General features: G+C 48.9%; 7 protein-coding genes across 7 annotated transcripts; 3 read left to right on the top strand and 4 right to left on the bottom strand.

Moving 5' to 3' along the window:
- Positions 1 to 29: 29 nt before the first annotated feature.
- Positions 30 to 1,829, bottom strand: N7529_008030 (AFG1/ZapE family ATPase; the record flags this gene model as incomplete). The annotated part of the gene is made up of 4 exons (XM_057243557.1): positions 30 to 377; positions 437 to 953; positions 1,007 to 1,454; positions 1,508 to 1,829. The coding sequence occupies 4 exons, from the start codon at positions 1,827 to 1,829 to the stop codon at positions 30 to 32; spliced, it is 1,635 nt and encodes a 544-aa protein (XP_057095095.1).
- A 783-nt stretch (positions 1,830 to 2,612) lies between these two features.
- N7529_008029 (phosphatidylinositol-3-phosphate-binding protein BEM1) lies at positions 2,613 to 4,576 on the bottom strand (the record flags this gene model as incomplete). The annotated part of the gene is made up of 4 exons (XM_057243556.1): positions 2,613 to 3,506; positions 3,588 to 4,313; positions 4,415 to 4,507; positions 4,571 to 4,576. The coding sequence occupies 4 exons, from the start codon at positions 4,574 to 4,576 to the stop codon at positions 2,613 to 2,615; spliced, it is 1,719 nt and encodes a 572-aa protein (XP_057095094.1).
- A 1,874-nt stretch (positions 4,577 to 6,450) lies between these two features.
- N7529_008028 (uncharacterized protein) lies at positions 6,451 to 8,097 on the bottom strand (the record flags this gene model as incomplete). Its single annotated transcript, XM_057243555.1, has 2 exons — positions 6,451 to 6,664; positions 6,725 to 8,097. The coding sequence occupies 2 exons, from the start codon at positions 8,095 to 8,097 to the stop codon at positions 6,451 to 6,453; spliced, it is 1,587 nt and encodes a 528-aa protein (XP_057095093.1).
- Positions 8,098 to 8,484: 387 nt separating this feature from the next.
- On the top strand, positions 8,485 to 10,461 carry N7529_008027 (ESCRT-II subunit protein VPS36; the record flags this gene model as incomplete). The annotated part of the gene is made up of 3 exons (XM_057243554.1): positions 8,485 to 8,585; positions 8,697 to 8,778; positions 8,917 to 10,461. 3 exons carry the CDS (start codon positions 8,485 to 8,487, stop codon positions 10,459 to 10,461), a joined length of 1,728 nt encoding a protein of 575 aa, XP_057095092.1.
- Positions 10,462 to 10,777: 316 nt separating this feature from the next.
- Positions 10,778 to 13,134, bottom strand: N7529_008026 (uncharacterized protein; the record flags this gene model as incomplete). Its single annotated transcript, XM_057243553.1, has 2 exons — positions 10,778 to 11,002; positions 11,056 to 13,134. 2 exons carry the CDS (start codon positions 13,132 to 13,134, stop codon positions 10,778 to 10,780), a joined length of 2,304 nt encoding a protein of 767 aa, XP_057095091.1.
- A 991-nt stretch (positions 13,135 to 14,125) lies between these two features.
- N7529_008025 (uncharacterized protein) lies at positions 14,126 to 14,718 on the top strand (the record flags this gene model as incomplete). The annotated part of the gene is made up of 3 exons (XM_057243552.1): positions 14,126 to 14,290; positions 14,339 to 14,488; positions 14,611 to 14,718. The coding sequence occupies 3 exons, from the start codon at positions 14,126 to 14,128 to the stop codon at positions 14,716 to 14,718; spliced, it is 423 nt and encodes a 140-aa protein (XP_057095090.1).
- Positions 14,719 to 17,657: 2,939 nt separating this feature from the next.
- On the top strand, positions 17,658 to 20,345 carry N7529_008024 (putative mucin family signaling protein Msb2; the record flags this gene model as incomplete). The annotated part of the gene is made up of 1 exon (XM_057243551.1): positions 17,658 to 20,345. The coding sequence occupies one exon, from the start codon at positions 17,658 to 17,660 to the stop codon at positions 20,343 to 20,345; it is 2,688 nt and encodes an 895-aa protein (XP_057095089.1).
- Positions 20,346 to 21,365: the final 1,020 nt, after the last annotated feature.

The following is a 21,365-nucleotide window of genomic DNA, read 5'->3' as shown; positions in this document are numbered from 1 at the left end:
GAGAAAATAAGAGAGTCAAGGCTAAAAAGCTACATATTATCCTCACTCCAATGACTCCTCGTCTTCTTCCAAGCATCCCTATCCTCCTGGTTCTCCTTGGCGTTTGCCCCAAGCCCCAGACCCCTCTCAACCCACTCCTTGCTCCCCATTTCCGAAAGTCTAGAAAGAGCACGCGCAAACGCAAATCGCTCCTCGTCACCGCTGAAGATAGACGTGTTCTTCAACGCTTGCACAGACATGCCAAGATCGTCCATTAGGTTTCGCATGGCATCCGAGAGATCGGAGTGATCGCCGGCGTCTTTCAGTGTGCTTTTCACGTCTGATTCGGAGAGGAAGAGGTTCGCGAGTGGCACTGCAGTTGTGAGGACTAGTTTGGCCTGCTTATGTGTTAGCCATTCATTCATCACATAGCCTAGGTGTATAGGTGTGTTCTTACCCTGCTTTCGTAGACCGCATCGATAAACGTGATGAATCGTCGCGCTAGGTCGCGCTGCGTGTGGTTCATGCCTGGTACATCTGTTACGATGAATGAATCGTAATGCCGGACTAGCTCTAGGTAGTCCGCTGCACCGGTGGCTGTACCGATGAGTTCCTGAAAGGTGAAACGTGCGGCTTTACCGCTAGCCTGCGGGACCTTGATTGTGCGGCCCCACACAACCTGCGAGTCGGCATGGGGCGGGTCGTTGACAGGATCGCCGAGGAAATCGAACCACTTTTGCGCGTGGCGCGAGGCGTCTTCGCCGAGGGGGTGGTGGTAGACTGCTGCTGGAGGACGGGGGATTTTGCGGTAGTCTGTTGGGGAGTTGAGGTTGATGACGGAGAGGTCGGTTTTGAGAAGGTTGATGCATGGGATGAAGGATTCGCGCTGTATGCCATTTTTGTAGAGGTCGTCGGGGTGGCGGTTGGATGTTGTGACTAGGACGACGCCGTGAGACATGAGAATTTCGAGGAGTCTGGGTATTGTCAGTAAGGTAATCGGACTGAAGTGAATAGTAGATACACGCACCGTCTCAGGATCATTGCATCCGCCACATCTGTGCATTGGAACTCATCGAAGCAGAGCACGCCCGCAGTCTCGGCAATATCCGCCGCAACCATGGGCAGCGCATCGAAGTCATTTCCATACTTCATCTTTACGACGTGCATGCGCTTATGTACATCCTGCATAAAGTTATGGAAATGAATCCGCGTCTTGTCTTTAATATTCGGCGGCAGTGTATCAAAGAACAGGTCCATCAACATGGTCTTTCCACAACCAACATCACCATACATATACAATCCCTTGGGCAAGTTATCAGGAATCGCCGACTTGGCAGGCTTCTTTGCGCCAAAAAGCGAGCCAAAGAATCCAGACTTCGGCTGCGGATCTAGCAATTCAGGATCCGGGTGCACGACTTTCGGCGGGTTATAGTCTTTCAGTGCCTCGAAGAGGTCTTGCAGGCCTTGAATGATACCTATAACGGAAAGATGTCAGTTCACGTTCCCCTTACCAAACGAAGTGACTTACCTCGTTGGTACTCATCGTCTCGTAACCGTCCCTCTTCAACACGCACATCGTACTCCTTCATCGGCCCGTCTTCCGGCGCAGAGGGAACCTTGTCTTCCTCCGCGACGCTGGCGAGGCCCCGCGCTTTTGACACGAGTCGGTGCGACATGCGCTCGTAAACACATGTTGACGGAGATCTGTGCGGCCTCCGCGGTGTATTGAGAACCCTCCGCTCGGTGGTATAGGATCTTCGCGCACCCCGCAACGTCGCAGGACGGACACGTTGCGCGCGAAGTGCACTTGGGAAGCACTCTGTGCATAGCTTTGCCGATGGGCGGCTCATGTTCTCAGTCTTTTGTTTGTGTCCGCAGTGGAAGTCGAGTTGTCCGGAGGTCGTTTTGAGCGGTTGGGTGTTAACCGAGGTATTGTTGGTGGCTGTTGTTTTTCTTCCGGGAAGCGGCGACAAGTACGCAACGCAGGGCAGGTAAACCAACAGAGAGACCGGTGTATGTACAGACCGCCACGACCTTGTGACCGCAATGAATATACAGCTGAGAAACAGCCTCGTCCTCATCGAAAAAGGTCGGAACTCGGCCCGAGTCACGTGATTCGGAAATACTTCGGCAATCCCAACCTACGCAAGCATCTGAATTGTTAAGATGGTAATTATATTGATATTGAAAAGAGCTGTGAAGAAACATAACTCAAATAGCAGAGAAAAAAAGGCCTCCCCGGTATATGCACGAGAAGAAGAACGTATGTACACATCACAGAAGCAGGCAGACCGGGGTATGATCCTGAACAGGAACAGGATGAATATAGATCCAATGCGAAGCAGAACAAAAGGAAAACCAAGAAGGCGTAGATATCGGGAAACAAAAAGATGAAAGAAAAGAAAAATCAAAAAGAGAACATAGCAAAAGATCGGCAAAACGTCAAAGAAACCATGGCATACATCTCGCATCAGATTCGTAACATCGCGATATTCGTCCTTGTGGATAAATCGCTCAGGCTGATGACCTCGAAAAAAAAAACACGCATGCCAAAAACGCCAATGCACCCATACTCATTGCAACCATTAACCAAAACAAGTCTATCGCAACACTGGAAATCAACGCGAATGCTTTTATGCGATGTTGACGAAGAGCGTCAGCTTGACGTTTCGCTGCATGGCACTCTCTAGGTCCTGATCGGTATTGAGATCGATATAAGAGCCAGACGACTCATCACGGTACTGCACGACGATTTCTTCCTGGATCTTCAACCGGTCCGAAAGCTTGTCTTTAAGATGTTGCATGCTTACGCCGGATGGGATGCGGATGGCAATCAGGTCGTCTTGGAAGAATACCTTGACTTTCATCGCGCTATTGGCTGAAGCGCCGGAGGCTTGAGTGAGGGAACTGGCTTGGCGGTTCATGGGGGGCTTGGCTTGTTGGGATGGTGGTGCGCGCTGTTGCGATTGCGAAATACGGTCTGTGGACGCGTGGATCTGTTGCTGTGAGGATTGCCGAGACACGCTTTGCGTCGATTCGACACCACCAGACTGATGGGAAGCATCGGAGTATCGGGTATCCTCACCGAAGGCGGCGGGGTCGATTTCGAAGTCGCCTTCGCGGGGCGCGAAGAGTTCGCGCACAAGGCTGCAGCGGGAGATGTGTGGGGGCATCGAAAGGAGCTTCTTGATATATTCGTCGAGGTTTTGTCGACGGCCGTTGGAGATCGCGTCGGTTACGTGGGTAACGGGGCCGGGCATGAATGGGAGTGTGCGTGCGCGGCCACGGTTGCCCGCTTCGTCTTCGAATTGGGTCAGAAGGGCGATTTGGAAATCGTAGAAATCGTGGTAGTAACGCGATAATTCCCAGCAGCGACCGTCTTCCATCTTCGCCTCGATAATGTACCAGTATTTGTCGTTGTCGAAACAGTAGCGCGGAATATAGGCCGAGATGGGAATGAGAAGGGGGTAGCCCTGTTGAGCGGGTGCTTGCGACAGAGTTCCTCGGCTGGCATTGCGTTGGTGGTCCTATTCAAGCGCATCGCATTAGCAAAGGAATCACGAACGGAGACAAAAGGTGCAAGTCCAGAAATATCACATATCACATACATAACCGTTGCCATTCTGACTCGACTGAGACTGGTGGCCTGGGTGGCTCATGGACATTTTGTCCATGCCGGAGTTGACAGCCATCATTTGGCCACCACCGTGGCCCTCGATCTTGCCGAGTGTGATACTGCTGTTCTTGTACTCGGCGGTCATCTTCTTCCACTCCTCCACTTTGGGAACACCGGCGCGTCGCACCGCGTCCAACGGATCAGTCACAGCCTGATTGCTCTGCATATCGCGCAACTCAATAAAAGAGACGGGAATCAAACCAGGACCGCCGAGACGACCGATAGGTTTCGCGACAAACCACTCCGGGTTGGACTGAGCAATGACGATAATCGCCTCACCAGCCTTGGCGTCCAATTCATCGGGTCGCTCAGCCTGAAAATCGTATTGCACAACACCATAAACCATGGCGCCCTGGCCTTTTAGAGCAGACATTCTGAATGCGCCGTTCTTGGGGAGGTGGGTAGAGTCAGGAAGACGGTCGGAGAATCCAGAGTCGTTGGACAAATCGCCGGAACCCCCACTATCCCTCTCGTTTTTGCCGATAACCTCAAAAAAGGAGACGGGCACGAGCCCCCTCGCACTAGGGATCAGCGGATTGCACGCTTCGTACCAATCTAAGTCGTCCTCCCTGCTGATAACGTGAAAGAAATCTCCCTTGCTGAATGCCAATTCCTGGGTGGTCCCTTCGGGGGTATAGTCGTAAAGGGCTTTGATTACCTAGAAAGCAACGAAATGCGGTCAGTCACTTGTGCCAAGAATTGGAAATTCGAAGTGGGACAGAGAGGGGTTTATGAAGGAATAACTGGAGGACGACTCACTTTTTTCGGGGGCAAGATGGCAATGGCGGACTTGGGTGTAATGGAGATATGGTGATGTTTCTCTTTCTCCCCCTTCAAGGATCGCCTAATAGCCTTTGAAACCGGATTAATTTTTTTAGGCCAAATAAATAAATGATAATACTCGAGGGAACTTACCTTCATGTTGACGAGGAGTTGCAAAAAGAAAAAGGTTAGGGAGTTCACCTTCCCTCTCTCTCTCTCTCTAATAATGTTCTGAACCAATGATCCCCAGGTAACTAATAATAATATGTATTGCGGTTCCAACCATGCCCCTGGTGATGGCCCGCTTTTTCCTTCTTTCTTTGATCTTTGGGGGGTTTGGATTTTTATTATCTTTTATTCCAGGTACATTATTGTATGAATTTATTTCCTTGGTACTCCGTACATGTATACCTGTATGTATAATATGGATCTGCATCGTTAGATTTGATCTGTGTTATATTATTCAATTCTATTCTACTCTGTATCAGCGTCGTCAATATTCTTATTTTCAGTATTGTCGTATCATTACAGATGACGACAGCTTAGGGTCTAAACTTAGAACGCTACTCCGTATGTATCTACATATGTTCTTCCACCTACAACGTATATAACCTCTACATATAGGTACCTATACTTGGCAAACAACACAAAGAGCACAAAGAATATGTTCAATATATCACATACATTGATATTAATCTATATAAATACTACATACATTACATGGGTGAAAGTAAGGTACATATCACTGTGTATTGGGCACTAGCGGCTATACATGTAGGTACAATCACACCCTAACTTAGTGCTCTCTACCAAATGTGACTCTGTACCCCTCGAAATATTTGAACTAAGGCATGGGGCAGTTAAGGTACAGCAGTACTCAATATATGGTTGACTCACCAAAACAGTACTCAACACACAAAAAAAAGGTGTTTGCCCCATGGTCCAGCCAAGCCTCAACCACGGCGCTGACGTTGTTTTCCCCCAATCTGCTAGGATCGGCACTTGCTCTTTTTTTTTCTTTTTTTTCCTTCTTCTTTTTTGGATTCCTTTATGCCAAATTAATTAAAGATGTCCATTTAGGGCTAATAGTAACATTATACATAACATATGAAAGATATATAGTTAACTAAATGCTATCTGAGAATAAAATGTATCAAAGAATGGATGGAAAACAAAGGCCTAGAATATGGTTTAATTATCATCGCTAAATTAAAATTCCGGGGCTGACTGAATGCGCGGTTCCTGCAATTTACCGAGGTTTTATCCCCCTTCATTCTTTTTGTCAAGTATCGTCCTAATTATTGGTATACATATATATATGTAGGTAACGAGATAAGATAGCATCGCAAATGTCTTGTCGATCATCGGCTATAATCAAGAATATCAAAGCCGTTGAAAAACTACCCACCATGGTTGAAATTCCTTCGAGAACAATTCTTCGCTTGGCGGGTCCCCGCACTCCCCAATGAGAAACTTGCCTCGTGATCCACGCGCAATCTTCGGACATCATCCTCACATGGCCATCTTAGTGGTACGATCCAGTTTGAACTTCATATTGGTTCGCACATGTCCATGGAGAGGGAAGCTGGAAAGAAATAATTCAAGCCTCCATACTGGAGTGGCGTTCAATGTGGCGGGATCTATCTAGAGAAATTACCATGTATGAGAGTATTGGTTAAACATATGCAATTGATGGATGGATCTGATCGTATCTACTCGAAATGACACCTCTAGACCCATGCAGAGATGTGATACCCTCTGATCTGTGAAATGGAACTCCAGAACGAGACGCCGGTGAGTATTAGTATCGTGTGTCCAGTGGCAGTAATCCTAGAGACCGGGGGCCCAAGGAAACGAGAAGAAAGATAAGAAGAATGCAGAGGAAATGGAGGCCTCAATGTAAAGGCTTAGATAATCATGCGCCCGTGAACGCCTGCCGCTTTGGAGAACACGCCAAAAAAAGGGAAGAAAATGACCAGAGAAGTTCGATGATTTACGAGCATCCGTGGGACTGGATGGACGGTGAAAACGTGTTAGATCTGGCCCTTGATATCGACAACACGATGGGCATCTGCTTTGGCCTGTTCGAACAGCGAGCCTGCCTTGCCTGTCAACAGCCGTACAGCTCCGTTCTTCTCTTCTAACAACTCCGCGGAGGAGTTGTCAAGGACGAAACGGGCAGTCTGTTCATCAGACTCGAACCCTAATTCTTCTGTAATGAACCGAATGTTGACATCTGGTTTGTATCTGCGAATAAGATGTTAGCTACAAGATTCAAATAAGCAGAAAGATCAGAGGGAGACTCACGCTCTAGACATAGCCGCCAGAGCACTCAGCCGCTCACGATCCACAAACATATCCATGAGATAGGCTCCCATGTTAGGGGTATCAAGGTAAAGCTGGAAAAAACGATGGTAGTTCCCGAGCGCAAGAGCAGAGCGGACATTCAGGGCATGCTTCACGGCCAGGTCTTTCTTATCTTCCGCGGTCACGTCCGCTAGCGCGTCGTTCATCGCCGTCCAATTCCGAGTGTAAATGAAATAGAGAATACGATAGGCCTTGAATTCCGTCGGGTGTCCTCCCAGCTGCTGCGAATATAACACCCGTAGCTGGGTTTGGCACTGGTTGTACTCACCAAGATCCCCTTTCTCCAAGGCGATGCGTGCATGGATTTCATAAACGGTGACCGTGAAGTCAGTTCGTATGTGCTGGACTGTCAAGTCCTGACGCAGAGATTTGAATTGGTCGCAGATATAACCGTAGTTGCCATCATTTTTCCATTTTCTTTTCAACAGTTCCAGGGCCTTCTGCAGGACAGGCAGAGGACGAACGGTGTCTGGGTTGGGGGCGGATGTCAAGCGGAAGTAGTTCTTCTCCAGGGTTTGGCATCGCCCGACCACGGGACCTTGGTCTGCCGCAGGACTGCGTGCCGGGGACCCGACAGGCGATGAGGGAGAGTTTCCGTTGCCCAGATCGAAACGCTTCCGCCTCATTTCCAAATTAGCTTTGGACTTACTTGACTGGTCCACTGCTATGCGGGGTTTCTTTTTCTCTGTGGTTGGGTGAGTAACTCGATCTTCAAAACGACTGGGGTTAGCTGATCTCCACGGGGGCGATCCGGTTTCCGACTGGTGGGCATCGGTGGACTTTCTCTTCCGAGTAGCGTTTCCGGGAGAGGATGGGTGAGCGGATGCCCAGTTGGAGGAAGCCGGGTTGGTCAGGATCTTATTGCGCTCATTTTGGACCATAACCTGTGGCAAAGGTAGTCTCTCCCAGTCGATCATTCCCAGCGTGTCATTCTTCGCTGCATCGGTAATCACGTGTTTCAACTTCTCTTGCATTTCGGGAATGCTCACGCTGGCAATTTGATTCTCAGGGGCGAAGCAACGTTGCACGTATGATCGGACGGGAGGCGGGAACTGCACACGCGTTCGGGATTCGTCCTCAGGAGATTCTTGTTTGGCCGGTTGAGAGATAGATCCGTTTGCGGGTTTGGGTGTACTAGATGCGAGGCTACGACGGGCTTGAACTGGAATGTAGGCAGGGGTCGCTGTTCGGTTGTAAGCGTGCTGACTCGACACTTGGATCATGTGGTACGGCTCACCAGTTGGAGGAAACGCAGACGTTCGAGCCATCGGGGCTGAAGCAGTCGAGCGCCAAGGTGGAACACTGGAATTCATGCCGCAAATATCTGGAGATACAGATGGAAAATTTGGGCAAAACAAAGAAGACACAAAGATGAAAGAAATATGGAAGCTACGAAGGGGGCAAGAGTCGAGGCACGGTCGGAAGGATGAATGTTTGATCCTACGCCGCAGTTGAGACTGGTTTTGACTTGAAGAGAAAGGGAGATGAGTATTTATTTGCAAGGATGAGATGGATGGAGAGTCAAATGTGCTTTGAAGTGTGTAGTCCACAAAGGACGGTGAAGATGGCTCGCTTACCTCACCGGATCTTTGTTTGTCCGATATTCTCTTATCGGCTTATCGCAATCACCCTAGACTTGGCGAACTCATGCTCTCTTTACTTCATGGATCTCCTTGATACTGGGAGCTGGTTGAATCCCCATGTTCTTCAAGTCACTGGACCTGACTACTGCGCTCAGACCCTTGTTATTGCCCGATGAAACCGTCCTCTTTGTCCAAGATGCAGTAGGGCTGTATAAAGGGTAAGCAGCTCCCGATGACGGTGACGATGATGCGGGGTGCTAATTGCCAATGGTTAGGAAATACAAAATCCAGAATTACCAGAATGGCCATGCCTATCTCACATCTCATAGAGTATGTTACGTCGCGGTCGACGACCCGCGCAAATACTCTGTGGCTATTGATCTGAAAGAACTGGATCGCGTAGAGTCTCAGGTATGACATGCATATACAATTGAGAGCCTCTCTTGAAGCCTTATTTGGAAGTTTTCTTTCACTCGCTGACAAGCTCTTTGACAGGCTGGCTTCCTGAAATCCTCCCCAAAACTAACGATATATCCCAAACCACAAAAGAAAACCGACAAGTCGAGGAGTGCAACGTCTAGCCCCGCTGTCTCCCAGCAATCGACGCTCCATCCGACGCAGTCATTGTCTCACCTTCCACAAACGAATCACTCCCAGGGATCGGCACCTTTTAAACCAATAAATGCGACTTGGGTTTGTCCCATATGCACATTCTCCAACCCAGTGCCTTCCAACTTTGATCCCGCGACAGCTAGTGCAGCTACACATTTGCCTCCTTGCCTAGCATGTGGGATAAAGCCACCATTTACGACGGTACTGAAAGCAGCAATCAGTGCTGCAACGACCCGAGATTCTCCCCTGCCTAGCATGGTCTCATCCCCAGCCATCCCACAGAATACCCCACAACCTAACAACAGTGGGTCTGTTGGCCCCGGAGGATCTGTTTCCTGCCCCCGTTGTACATTTGTGAACCACCCATCTCTCTCTGAATGCGAGATTTGCGGAGCGCCTCTATCTGCTGGCCCTTCAGGCAACGCCAACCGTGTAGACTCCCCTGCGCCATTATTCGAACAATCTCATATCGCAAACACGGAAGTCAGTGATAGTATCAAGCTTTCTTTCCGGGAAGGTGGTGATAAGACTTTCTATGAGAGGCTTAGAGGAGCCTTGGTTCAGAGAAAATGGCTCTTGCAAGATGCGCCTCCTGTCCCTCCGCCATCTCAGGCCACATCCTCCCCGGGTTTACCTCCTTCTGCCAATGGCGTTGAAAGTCCCCAAATTTCAGCTCCTCGACCTGCAGGCGTTGGCATCGCTGGATTAGAGCGGCGGGGACTAGAAGCGCGGAAGAAGAATGAGCTAGTCATAGGTAACGCCTTTGAAGATCTGGAGGCCTTGATGGCCTCTGCTAAGCAAATCGTTGCTCTAGCCGAGACCTTAGCTCGAGAATCCGGCATGACTACAAACGACGGCTCAGCCGAGACTAGCGCGGTACTTTCCGAGTCTGCAGCAGCATTAGGAATGGTCACCACCAAAGACATGCTCAGTTCAGGATCAGAGAATCTTTACCTGTCAGAGCTTTCGCGTGACCTGGCGGAATACCTCACAGATGACCGGAAAGGTATTCTACAACGAGAAGGCGGTATCATGAGTCTTATAGACCTCTGGGCGGTCTTCAACCGCTCGCGCAACGGGGTAGAACTCGCCAGCCCTGCCGATTTCCAAAAAGCAGCCGAGCTATGGGAAAAGCTCAAATTACCCGTTCGTCTTCGGCGGTTCAAAAGTGGTCTTCTTGTCGTCCAGCGATTCGACTGGAGTGACGAGAAGACGATCGGAAAACTGCAGGACTGGATGGAGGAACTCCGACGCTTTCCTCCTGATGATCCTGTTCCTTGGGATTGGACTCTCTTCGGGCGGGCTGTTACAGCACAAGAGGCTGCGCATCGCTTCAAGTGGAGCGTCGGGGTGGCTGCTGAAGAGCTGGAGATGGCTGAAGATCGGGGCATTCTCTGTCGCGAAGAAGGGATCGAGGGTCTTAGATTCTGGAACAATCATATATCATCGGAGCTTGATGATTTCTCTCGTCTTCTTATTTGAGGCGTGTCTATATGCATTTTCTCATAGAACCCATGGATACAAGGGCTGTGAAAACAGCCCGCATACTAAGAATCAAATTCTACAATTGCTCGAGGTAGCAGGTGTTATTTCCACTCTATTCTTCGTCGTTCTCGCTAAATATGCTAACCCTAAGCCTGCACCAAATGAAGTCTTGAGTGCACCAACCCACCTTTGGAGGATTCTTGCCAGATAGATATGTCTATATTGTAAACCACGGGCCTGAGATGGCCCAAACTACAATTAGCAAATCCCCATTATTGTTACGCAGGCCGATCAGTCATCCCCAAATTGTGGTCTACTCTCGATGACGACGATCCGACTCAAACACAGTAAACCCGTCGACTCCACGCCCATATTGTCCGCCAGTGCGGAAGAACTCGGTCACCACTCCGATGGCATAACAAGTTGCTGCAGTAGCCGCTCCGGCAAAGAGCATTCTGCGAATTGCAGCGAGGAAGAAAGATCGAGACTCTGCCATTGGTTTGGGGTCGAGGATAGATGATCCAGTTCCTGAATTTGACTAGGTCGGTGTGTTAGTAAATCACTCAGATATACGGTTTACTGTCCACTCACCTCTGCAGTGGATTGTCCCGAGGATCCGCGAGGTGGGGGAGTGAAGTCCTTTGAGTCTTGAGCATGTTTTGCAATTTCTGCATGGACTGCTGGGTCTTGCTCTCCAGTTTTTTGGGTAGAATGAAGGGCGCTGTGAATCTTTCGGAAAACAATAATGTTACCTCCGCCGGCTACTATTTCATAGCCGTCTTTTTGCATCTTCTCAAAGTACGGGAGGAACTTCGCGGGATTTTGGAGTCGTGACAGAATCTCACTTGGGCGGGTTTCTTCGTCGATGTCGAAGAATGAGTCTGATTTTGCGGTCATAACTTTTGATGTTGAGGAGTCGAATGCGAAAATATGAAATTCTGGGAAAGCCTGCTGGGATGCTGATAATTGAGGACTATCTTCGGTGGCGGGCGTTTGGTTTTGGATGATGAAGTCACCAATTTGGCCTTCCAAAGCATCAAAATTCGAAGGGCGATCATGTTCCTTCGACTTTGAAGCGAATTGAGTATTGGTATCATTAGCACCTAAGGCATCAAGATCGTTGTTCGCATCGAAGCCACTGGCACTTGCGGAATCAGCAATGAGCATTGCGTCTAGTTCACTGCCAGGTGAATAGTCAACGTTGATACTGGCTGACTTTGCGGTGTCCAGGCTTGGGGTCATTGCCTCTTGGAACGGTCCATCTTCAGCTGAAGTTGGGTCAACAGTGAGCTTGGCGTCAAGTTCACTTCCAGGAGGACAATCGACAAACGGGTTGACTTCTGACTGGCGATTTTGTTTGCTAATCGACTCAGACAATATATGTGCTTCTATTTCGCTGCCCGGGGAACAGTCAACGCTTTCCCGTGGGATTAGTTGCTCTGATTCGGTGTTTGTCTGAACGTGATCATCAGATTCAATGTTCCGACTAACGAGCTCAGCAGTGAGATTGGCTTTCAAATCATTACCCAGTGGGCAATCTACATTATTTCTGGACGACGCATCCGGGTGTTTAGTGCTTACTTCGGACAACAAACTTTTGCCGGGTCGATTGGCCGGATCAGAGAGGAACTTGGCTTCGAGTTCACTTCCAGAGGGACACTCCACATCTACACCAGAGGTGAGACCCGCATCCGAGTTTGGTTTCTTGTCTGTGCTGTTGGGCTCAGTTCTTGCTGTTTCAGCTTGTTTCGAGCGTGCAGATTCAGCAATGAACAACGATTCCAGTTCGTGTCCAGGCGACCAATCAATATTGACATTTGCTTTCTTTGTTGTCTCCTCGGGAACTTGTACTCTGGCCTGCGCACTTTGTGTCGTAGGGCTGGATGTAAAAAGTGCTTCCAACTCGTTACCTGGAGTGCATTCAGCCGTCGATTGTGAGCCGAGCAGACTCTCGGTATTCAACTGAGAATTATCCTGTTTTCCACCTCCAACCAAGCTTGGATTAGCTGTGAACTTTTTCTCCCCTTCGTTTCCTGTACGGGACTCAAGGTTTGTTTCACTATTGAAAGTCTGAGATGTTGTGCGCGCCATGGGTGCCATGGGTGCCATGGGTGCCATACGACCACTGATAGGGTCATACTGGAGTCCAATATGATTGTCGTCGCTCCTTGTCTGCCATTGAGCTGCACCCGTTGAACTGGTTTTGATTGGCCTTTCTGTGCTTGAGGACGACTGAAGGAAGTCATTCCATGATGTATCGCATCTCTCGGACTTGCGGAAGGAATCCAATCTACGCCCGAAGAGGGCACGGTAAGGGTCGGCCTCAATGTACTGTTTCAAAAGCTCCATGCGCTTGTAAGAGTCTAAATTCCAATATTTATTCCCCTGGCCAGTTGAGGTATCAGAGAGACCCGAACGGCACTGCAAAAAACCCCAGCTCCAGCTTGAGTGCCTCTGGCTTGGAGTGGCAGGCCCATCCTGGCGTCCTTCTTTCTTTCGCTGATTGGATAGAGGATGCCGTTGATATTTGTAGATGTCTTGTAAGATACGTTCGCTGTTCTCGCCCTGACTGCGACTATGGGATCTGTGGATGGCTACCAGTCGGGAGAATGCGGGGGTGGTGGCTCTGCACTCTGGCGTTCTGATAGACCTTGCAGCCCAGGCACCCATGATGGGTCGAATCTGATGTTCCCTCCCGACAATCAATCTGAGACGGTATTGAGGGTCTGATCATATGGCAGTGGCTCCCGTTGCCGATCGGGTCCACTTACGGGTACAGTGACGGGTGCTGGTATTATGGGCCGGGTGTGTGTGCTACCGATGCCGTTGAAAAAAATAACAACGATTAGCCTTCATAGAGCAACAAGTTTGATGCAGATCTCAATAATTTCACCTTTGTAGAACAAGCAAAAGAACATTGAAGTTAAAACAAGGACGAGAGAAAGGCGTGAGAAACTGGAGGACTGCGTTTGGTCAACCAATCAGACAACGTAACCCGACTTCACCCCGCCAAGCTGTGTCAGCAAACTCGACGTCATAATTAATACTCACATACATCTTTATGGATGTACTAACTCACTTTTGATGAGGCTCATGTATGTAGAGTAATGATAAAATCATTCAATACAAATGGGAGGCCCAATCATGGTAAGTAGGCTGCCAGTATGGAACGATATATCGTCCGTGCAATCCTCTGGATGAACTGAGCCTCAGCATTTATAGTCAGTGAAGTGTCAGATCTGATTTTGTTTTATCATTTAGTTGATTTCTTCTATCTAACCCTCCACGAGTGATGAGTAATTGTTGCTTGGTGTGTTTTGCCCGTGGATATCATTTCCATGTGTCAGATTATTGCTGGCAGTTGATGTACATATAGTTATATATATCCTCCATAGGTTCCGGGTCTATATTGCGCCAGAATATCATTTATTTGGGTTTTAATAAAAGATTCAAAAGCTTTTAATTGTTGACAAACTGTCCATTGAATTGAACTTCATGATTCATATCAAACGTATCCCCTCATCGCAGACCGCAGGCCGCAGCGTGAGTGACAGTGGGGTAGCGCGAAGGGCTTTATCGATTAGAAATCCCCCGCAGATTCCCTTCAATTTTAAGAACATTCGATTTCACCCAATTCATCTCTTCCCCATTTAGCTTTAAAATGTCCAAAGCAGCACGATTCGCCGTCCGCACAGATCGTGCACCCCTTCCACCCCCATTCCTCTCTCAAGGCCTGGTCGTCGGGGATGTGGTCCACTGCTCCGGCCAGGTAGGAGCCGACCCAGCCACGGGCAAACTGGTGGAGGGGAGCATCCAGAACCGAACAGTATGAACACACTTGATTTGCCTGCAAAATACATTCTAACACAATCAGCGACAAATCCTCCGCAACCTGAACGCCGTCCTTGAGGCGGGCGGCTCAAGTCTCCATGACGCTATCAAAGTCAACATCTTCCTTACAGACATGGCTGATTTCTCCGCCGTAAACGAAGTTTATGTTACTTTCTTCTCGGATCCCAAGCCGGTAAGTAAACTATGGACTTTGAATTGATGGAGAATTCCATTGGTCTAGACTTCCTCTATACCCCTGCGTATTTTGTACAACGTGTAAAAAATGCAAAAGTGGGCCATGCTCATCATCCTTAGGTGCGTACCTGTGTTTGCGTCAAATCCCTCCCATTAGGAACGGATGTTGAAATCGAATGTTCTGGTCTGGTTACGAAGAGTGGCACTGGGCGCAGCTCTAGACTTTGAAGGGTCTGCAGAGTGACGGTGACGTGGAGAATAATGGATAGGGCAGAACACTCCACCCAAGTCGTTTCATGGCCATATCGAACGGCTCCTCGCGTCACTGCTCAACTGACATGGGCTAGAATGTCAAGTGTCTCCACCGAAAGAAATGCGCGAGAAAACGGGTCACATGATTTTTGTATATCTTACATCACATTTGGAAATATTACAGATTCGATCGGCATAAAATACCTATAGACTGTGTATGTGGCGTTTGATTAATTACAGGCTGAAACCAAGGATAAAGGTGGAGAACGGAGCTATAGTGTTCAGGAACAGGGTTAGCGCCTGGACTGGTCCTTGGTACAGTTAAATGACAACGCCCCTATTTATGGAAGTATAAAACTAATGAGCTATTAAGTCACAAGTCATAGATGTGGTAGTGAAGAGCCACAATATATCTCTAAGCGCCTGGAGATATCCGACTTTTACCAAAGACAATTGTGGCTGAGCTAGTGGGTTATAATTATTCATCATGACTCTCTCGCATATTCGGCGCTCGTTTCTTTGTTCCTGCGTCTTCCAAGGATTCTCGAATCCGGGATGCCATGCAGCATGCAGCCATAAACTTCCTTTACAAAGTCAAAAAGACCGTACCTACATGGATCAAATGAAATGAATTTGAAAACACAACATTGTATGGATACGAGGCTGCTTCTCTGGTATTCACATTGCTCGGCATGAGATCACCCAATCTCAAACATGTGAAGAATGCTGTTACAAAAGTGACGACAAGAATGAGGGGTCTTTGCAGTTCTCCTCCATTCCGATCGACGGCACGTGGTGTATTGATCATTCTGTCATTGCCTGAGAATTCAAGGTCAACTTCAAATTGATGGGTTGAAGGTGTCCGTCTTGTCATTTTTCTCTGGATGCAGCCTAAATCTCAAGAGTATGAAACATTTTTGATATCTGCCGGGACCAAATTTGAGTCAAGATTCATCCCCTGCATGATAATAAACTTAACTATTGATAAATAGCAACCATGTTGTACTTGCAAGGCAGTTTTCTGCGACAATCATACCAAAAAAAACCAAAGCAAAAAAAGATCAAAACACTAGCGGCAACCACGGGGCCAACCTTTACCGAAGAGGAGTACGGAGTAAGGTTCTAAAGAGCGGCTAGTCAACGTCCATGTTGATTCGTGATTTGATCTCTTTGTTGATCTCATGCCGGAAATGGCCAAGTGGACAAAACTAGCCGGGGGATTAAAGCCACTAACGATGGAAGTGGTAACGTGAGCCGGGTACCTGAAAGGTCTGTGTATTGTGTACTCTGGTGGTAAGGGGCTTTAGTGCAGTATTGGGGCCACGCACTTTGAGAACTAAACACACAGGACCGCGCGTGTGGAAAGGGCCCACTTAGTTGACGCCGTCGGCCTGGGCCTTGCAACGGACTGAACTTTGCTGGGGTTTTGTTTAGGCTTTTCTTGCCTTTTCTTGCATTTTTGTTCGCCATTGAGATTAGGATGAGCGGCCTGTGGCGAGCTTTGAATCCGTTATTTTGGATTATCGAGTCGTCCTCCGGGGCTAGTGATCGCTTACAATATTGTAGATGAGTTTCTTCTAGACCCTGATTCGGACATTCCATGGATTTTGTCTTCCTTCAATGGGATAGTTATGGATTATGAATAAAATTGTTCTTTGATAGAGTACGTCGGATTTGATAAACGGTTCAATTGACTTTATATCTGGTTTGTTGATTTACTTGCAGAATTTGCTTATAATCCTTTTCAGTCTCGATCTCAATTTGAATGGATTTACAATCTCATCTTTCTTTTTTCGTGATTGTCGATCCACGGTATTCTCAATGGGTCAGGATTTGCTATCATCGTTCCACAGACGAACTGCCTGACGGTGGCATTGAAAATATGCCCCGAATACATATACAACGGTTGCGATATTGTACAGTGATATGGGTGTGGTTGTAGGTACCAACATCTTATACTTATAGTGAAGAGATCGTGGACCTATAGAAAACGGGTTGATCCTTTCCCTGAGCATTAATCTTTTCTGCATTGACCTGTCATGCTTTAGTTGCCTTGATCTTGGCAACGTAGGATATCAATAGCTCATCGGAGAGCACGTTCGATAGTAGCTTAGCTTTTGAATTAGTGCTATTGACAGATGAAGGTTCCATTGTTTGCAAGCATACAGAGTATGTACAGAATAGAGACATATACTGTCAACGGCACAGGTACAGATACATCGTAAAATGTCGTTACTGACAAAAATCATCGTAGGTAATGATCATAATTAAATGAGGTGCGTGTACATAACCCAATAGCCCCAACAATTGTCATAAATTACCATAATTTACGGTAAATTACCAATGTTGACGCTCTGCCACAACGTGTCCCGCCCCCCATTCCCCCTAATTACAGAGATCCTCTTCTCTCATCCTCGACTTCATTCATTCATTATTCACTCCTTTCTTTCTTCTCCTTGTCAGCTTTGCTGTATTCGTTGACTAAGGGTGTTCTCGACCTGGGACCTAATTCCCCTTGCATCGGTCGCATCAATTTTCTTTGAAACTCGGTTGCCCTGACGGTCTACAAGTCGTCGTTCACTCCTTACAGCTTATTCAAGCACACACTCGCTTTTCGCCTTTTTGGGGTCGTTTCAGATTCATCACCCCTTTCCGTTCGTTTACACTTGATCGCGCCTATCTTTTGGTCTTTTGGTCTGTCTCATCGGTTGCCATCGAGACCTTGGATATCTTCAACTATCGAAACCCTGCCGCAATTGCGAATATATCACGACCCGTCCGAAGTCTGGTTGTGTTGGGAACATACCTCTTGTCACACCTGATATTTTTATGAGGTGTTAACAGACGGTATCCTATCCCATCTTGTACGCTGACCTTGGACACGCTCTGAGTTATCACGTACAGAATTGTTCAACATGCGTCCCGACGCCATCTCTGTTCTCGCGGCCTTCCTCGCGGTAGGCGGCTTGGACCTTGTGGCTGCCCAGGAAGCCCCCGAAGCCCATGTGGACCGACCGCGCTTTTACTTCCCCAAGGAAGTCAAGCGGACCATTCGCAACAGTGCCCGGAGCGCTGATACCAACACAGGTTTCTTCGATGGTATTTTTGACAACTTCCTTTCCCAAGGATCTTTAACTCAGCCCGAGGTTACTCCCACCCCCTCGACCACCCCTTCACCAGTCGCCGAGAGCCAGAAGGGCCAAGAAGTTGTTGTTGTGACGATCTCCGTCGACCCTAAGAATCCAGAGATCACTCACCGTATCACCGGCACTACGACTATTGGTGGTGAGCCGACTGCTACCACCACCTCAACCACCAAGCAGACCGAAGCTGCGAGCACGGACAACACCCAGAAGAGCTCCGACGCTGCTTCCGCCAATGCAGACACCACTAGCAAGCAGGCAGCGGCCGTCGACTCATCAACAAAGGCCTCATCTACAGCTGCTTCAACCTCCAGCGACAATTTGCTTGGTGACGTTGGTTCAGGTGTTGCTAATCTCCTCGGTGGAGACTCTACAACATCGACTCCCGCAGCTGCCTCAACTGCTTCGACTGTGACCCCTGCTGTCGATTCATCGGTTCGGGCTGCGACTACGGCTGCTTCCACCGCCAGCTCCAGCTCTAGTGGCAATCTGCTCGGCGACATTGGCTCGGGTGTTGCCGGTCTGCTCGGTGGAGACTCTACTACTTCGACTGCTGCGGTTGCCTCGGCCACCTCGACTGCGACTCCCACCGTCGACTCATCAGTCCAGGCTTCGACTACCCCGGCTTCATCTGCTACCCAATCTTCAAGTGGTAATGTTTTGAGTGACCTTGGCTCGGATGTGGGTGACCTTCTCGGTGTGAACTCTAAGACTTCCAGCACCGCCTCAAGCGCATCGACCGTAGACTCTTCGGCTAAGGCATCCACTACCCCTGCTTCTACCACCGCAGCTTCCAGCGACAACATCTTTGGAGACATCGGCTCAGGCGTTGGTAACCTCCTAGGTGGCTCGACTACCACGACCACCTCTGGCTCTGCGACTCCCACCGGATCTGGCGTGAAGAGTCCTGACTCTAGCAAGGCCAGCGTAAGCTCGACTAGCTCTGGGTCTGATCTCCTTGACCTTTTGGGTCTGGGTGGTGACAACTCTTCCACTGCCAACAGCACCAGCGCTACCGCGTTTGACACCTCCAGCCTGCCTACTATCCCCGTGAGCGTTCCTGCTTCTGCCACTAACTCAGTCTTGGTGACACCCACTCCAACTTCGGGTGATTTGCTCGGTGGGCTTACCTCCGGCGTGGATTCTCTCCTTGGTCTTACGGGCACTGGAAGCACCGCATTGATCCCTACTGCCTCAATCCCTACTGGTAACCCCAAGTCAACTGGCCTTATTCCCACACTTCCCACAATGGGACTTGGAGGTAGCAGCACTGCACTGATCCCAACTCCCACCAACTCCATTGGAACAATCCCCGTGCCTCACTCGCCTGGTTCTGATTCAGCCTCTACCTCTGCCTCCGGCTCCGGCTCCGGCACTACTTCAGTCCCCATCTTGGGCACAACCGCTGGTTCTCAAGAGACCCCTAAGGTTCCCACGCCAACCTCCCACCCCGCTTCCACTCCCGTCCCTGTGGCGACTAGCGAAGCGAGCACGAGCAAGACCACCGTGGAACCCCAGACTACCCACACCGAGACGCCCACCCCTGTTCCTTCCACTTCCACTTCCAACGACAATGACTGGATGCCCTCGACCATTCTCATCGTGCCTACTGTTTCCACCACTGAGAGCGCCACCTCCGGTGAGACAGCGAAGCCCAAGGCAACCTCGCTCCCTGGCTCTATTACTCCATCGAACGAAGTGAACGAGGCCCCATCTGACTCTATCCTGCTTCAACTTGGTTTCAACGGCCAGCTGCCATGGTCCTTCGTCGCAACCACCCCTCTGTCCTCATCGCAGATCTTCAACTACACCCCTCAGGCTATTGAGAACGCTCTGCCAACTCTCTCCGCCAAGGACAGCCCAGTTATGCTTGCACTTGAGCCCTACTACAACTGGCAGGCTACTGGCTACAACGCCACTATCGCGGTCTTCTATTTCCCTCGCGACAAGGTCGATGCTTTGAATGCGCTAAAGGTCAACCCTAACTCTGCTCTTTACAACCAGGCCAGTGAATCCATCAAGTCGCTGATGACCATGGTTGACCCTACAATCCCTCTCGAGTTCTCTGGCAACTACCCCACTGCGGGCACTGCCTCGACCGGCAATGGCAGTGACGGTGGTGACAATGGTAACAACGATGGTGGTAAAAACACCAACAGCGATGGCTCTGCCAGCAGCTCCAAGGCCAAGGCCAGCTCCATCGGTATTGGAGTCGGTGTCGTTGCTGGTGCTGCCGCTTACGGTGCTGGTATGTTCTGGGTTGCCCGTCGTTACCGCAAGAGAAAGCAGCTGCACCAACGCTCTAGCTCCACCGTTGAGCAGATGAGCCAAGGTGGTTCCGTTGCCGGTTCTATGATGGCTGCCGGCGGCCGTGCCCCCAGCCATGGCAGCCGCGGTACCGCTCGCTCCCAGATGATCAGTGCTCCCGTCATGGCAGAGAACTCTTTGGGTTGGAATTAAATGCGCTTTTGACTGTGCGAACGTATAAACGGCTTATTCCATCAAAACTCCTTTTGGACTTTACGACGACAACTGAGGGCATCGGGCCTTCCGAGTCAACTATCTCCCAGATAACTGCTCTTTTCATGCGCTCATGCTCTCGCCATTCAACAGAGGCAGGGACAGAGGGACTGCACAAAATTTCCTTTTCATTGTCCATCATCCTACATGTCACATATCAGGTATCTCTTCTTTTTGTGCAATTTTTGATCGGCCACTTTTTTTTCTCAACATGATACTCCGAGCGATGTCCTCGCTGCGTGTGTCGCGTTGCACACTTTTTTTCCTTTCTTGAAATATTCCCCCTTTTGTTCACCAAAGACTTTTTTCTTATCCCTTTACTCCTTTCAATGGCACTGGGACAACCAAATTTGGGATGAAATCTTTTCTCTACTTTGGCTGGTGCCACTTTGAAATCTCTCTTATGATTTACTGGTCTTCTTTATGTCCTTTGGACTTGCACATTAATTTTTGGTTTTGGGTGGTTAGAACTCATATTTGCCCCGTGATGTGGTTTTGTTTTTCAGCCCTCATTCCCTCCCTCTCTCCTTATCTCTCTTGACATCTATCCCTGTCTCTCTGTGTTGTATTTGAATTTTTTTTTGCGTTTTTGTACAAATGTATGAAGTGTGTCCCAAGTCCTGTGTGGCCTTGAAGATGTGGAGAGTGTTTGTGAGCCTGTGAATGAGATGAGTAGATCTCCTTGCTATTTCTCTCCATCTTTTTATAGTACTGGACGTAGTGTATGTGGGCTTTTTTATTGTTGTAGTAGCCCTTGCTTGCATTGAAGTGTTCTGGGTCTACCTAACAACGTGGACGACAAACCTCATCGTCTACCAATGAAGTCTGCTCCAGTTGTTATTCTGTTAGACTAACAATGCTTAACAGTTGATTGATTGGAACAATCTATGCACACAAAGGCCACAGAACTACACCAATCAAGTCCAGCTAATATAAATAAATCAATCTCTTTGCTTATGA

The sequence above is a fragment of the Penicillium soppii genome (assembly GCF_028829465.1).
Source record: "Penicillium soppii strain IBT 18220 chromosome Unknown utg000006l, whole genome shotgun sequence".
NCBI lineage: Eukaryota > Fungi > Ascomycota > Eurotiomycetes > Eurotiales > Aspergillaceae > Penicillium > Penicillium soppii.
The sequence above is the reverse complement of the archived record's forward strand: the minus strand, read 5'-3'. Positions and strand labels throughout refer to the sequence as shown.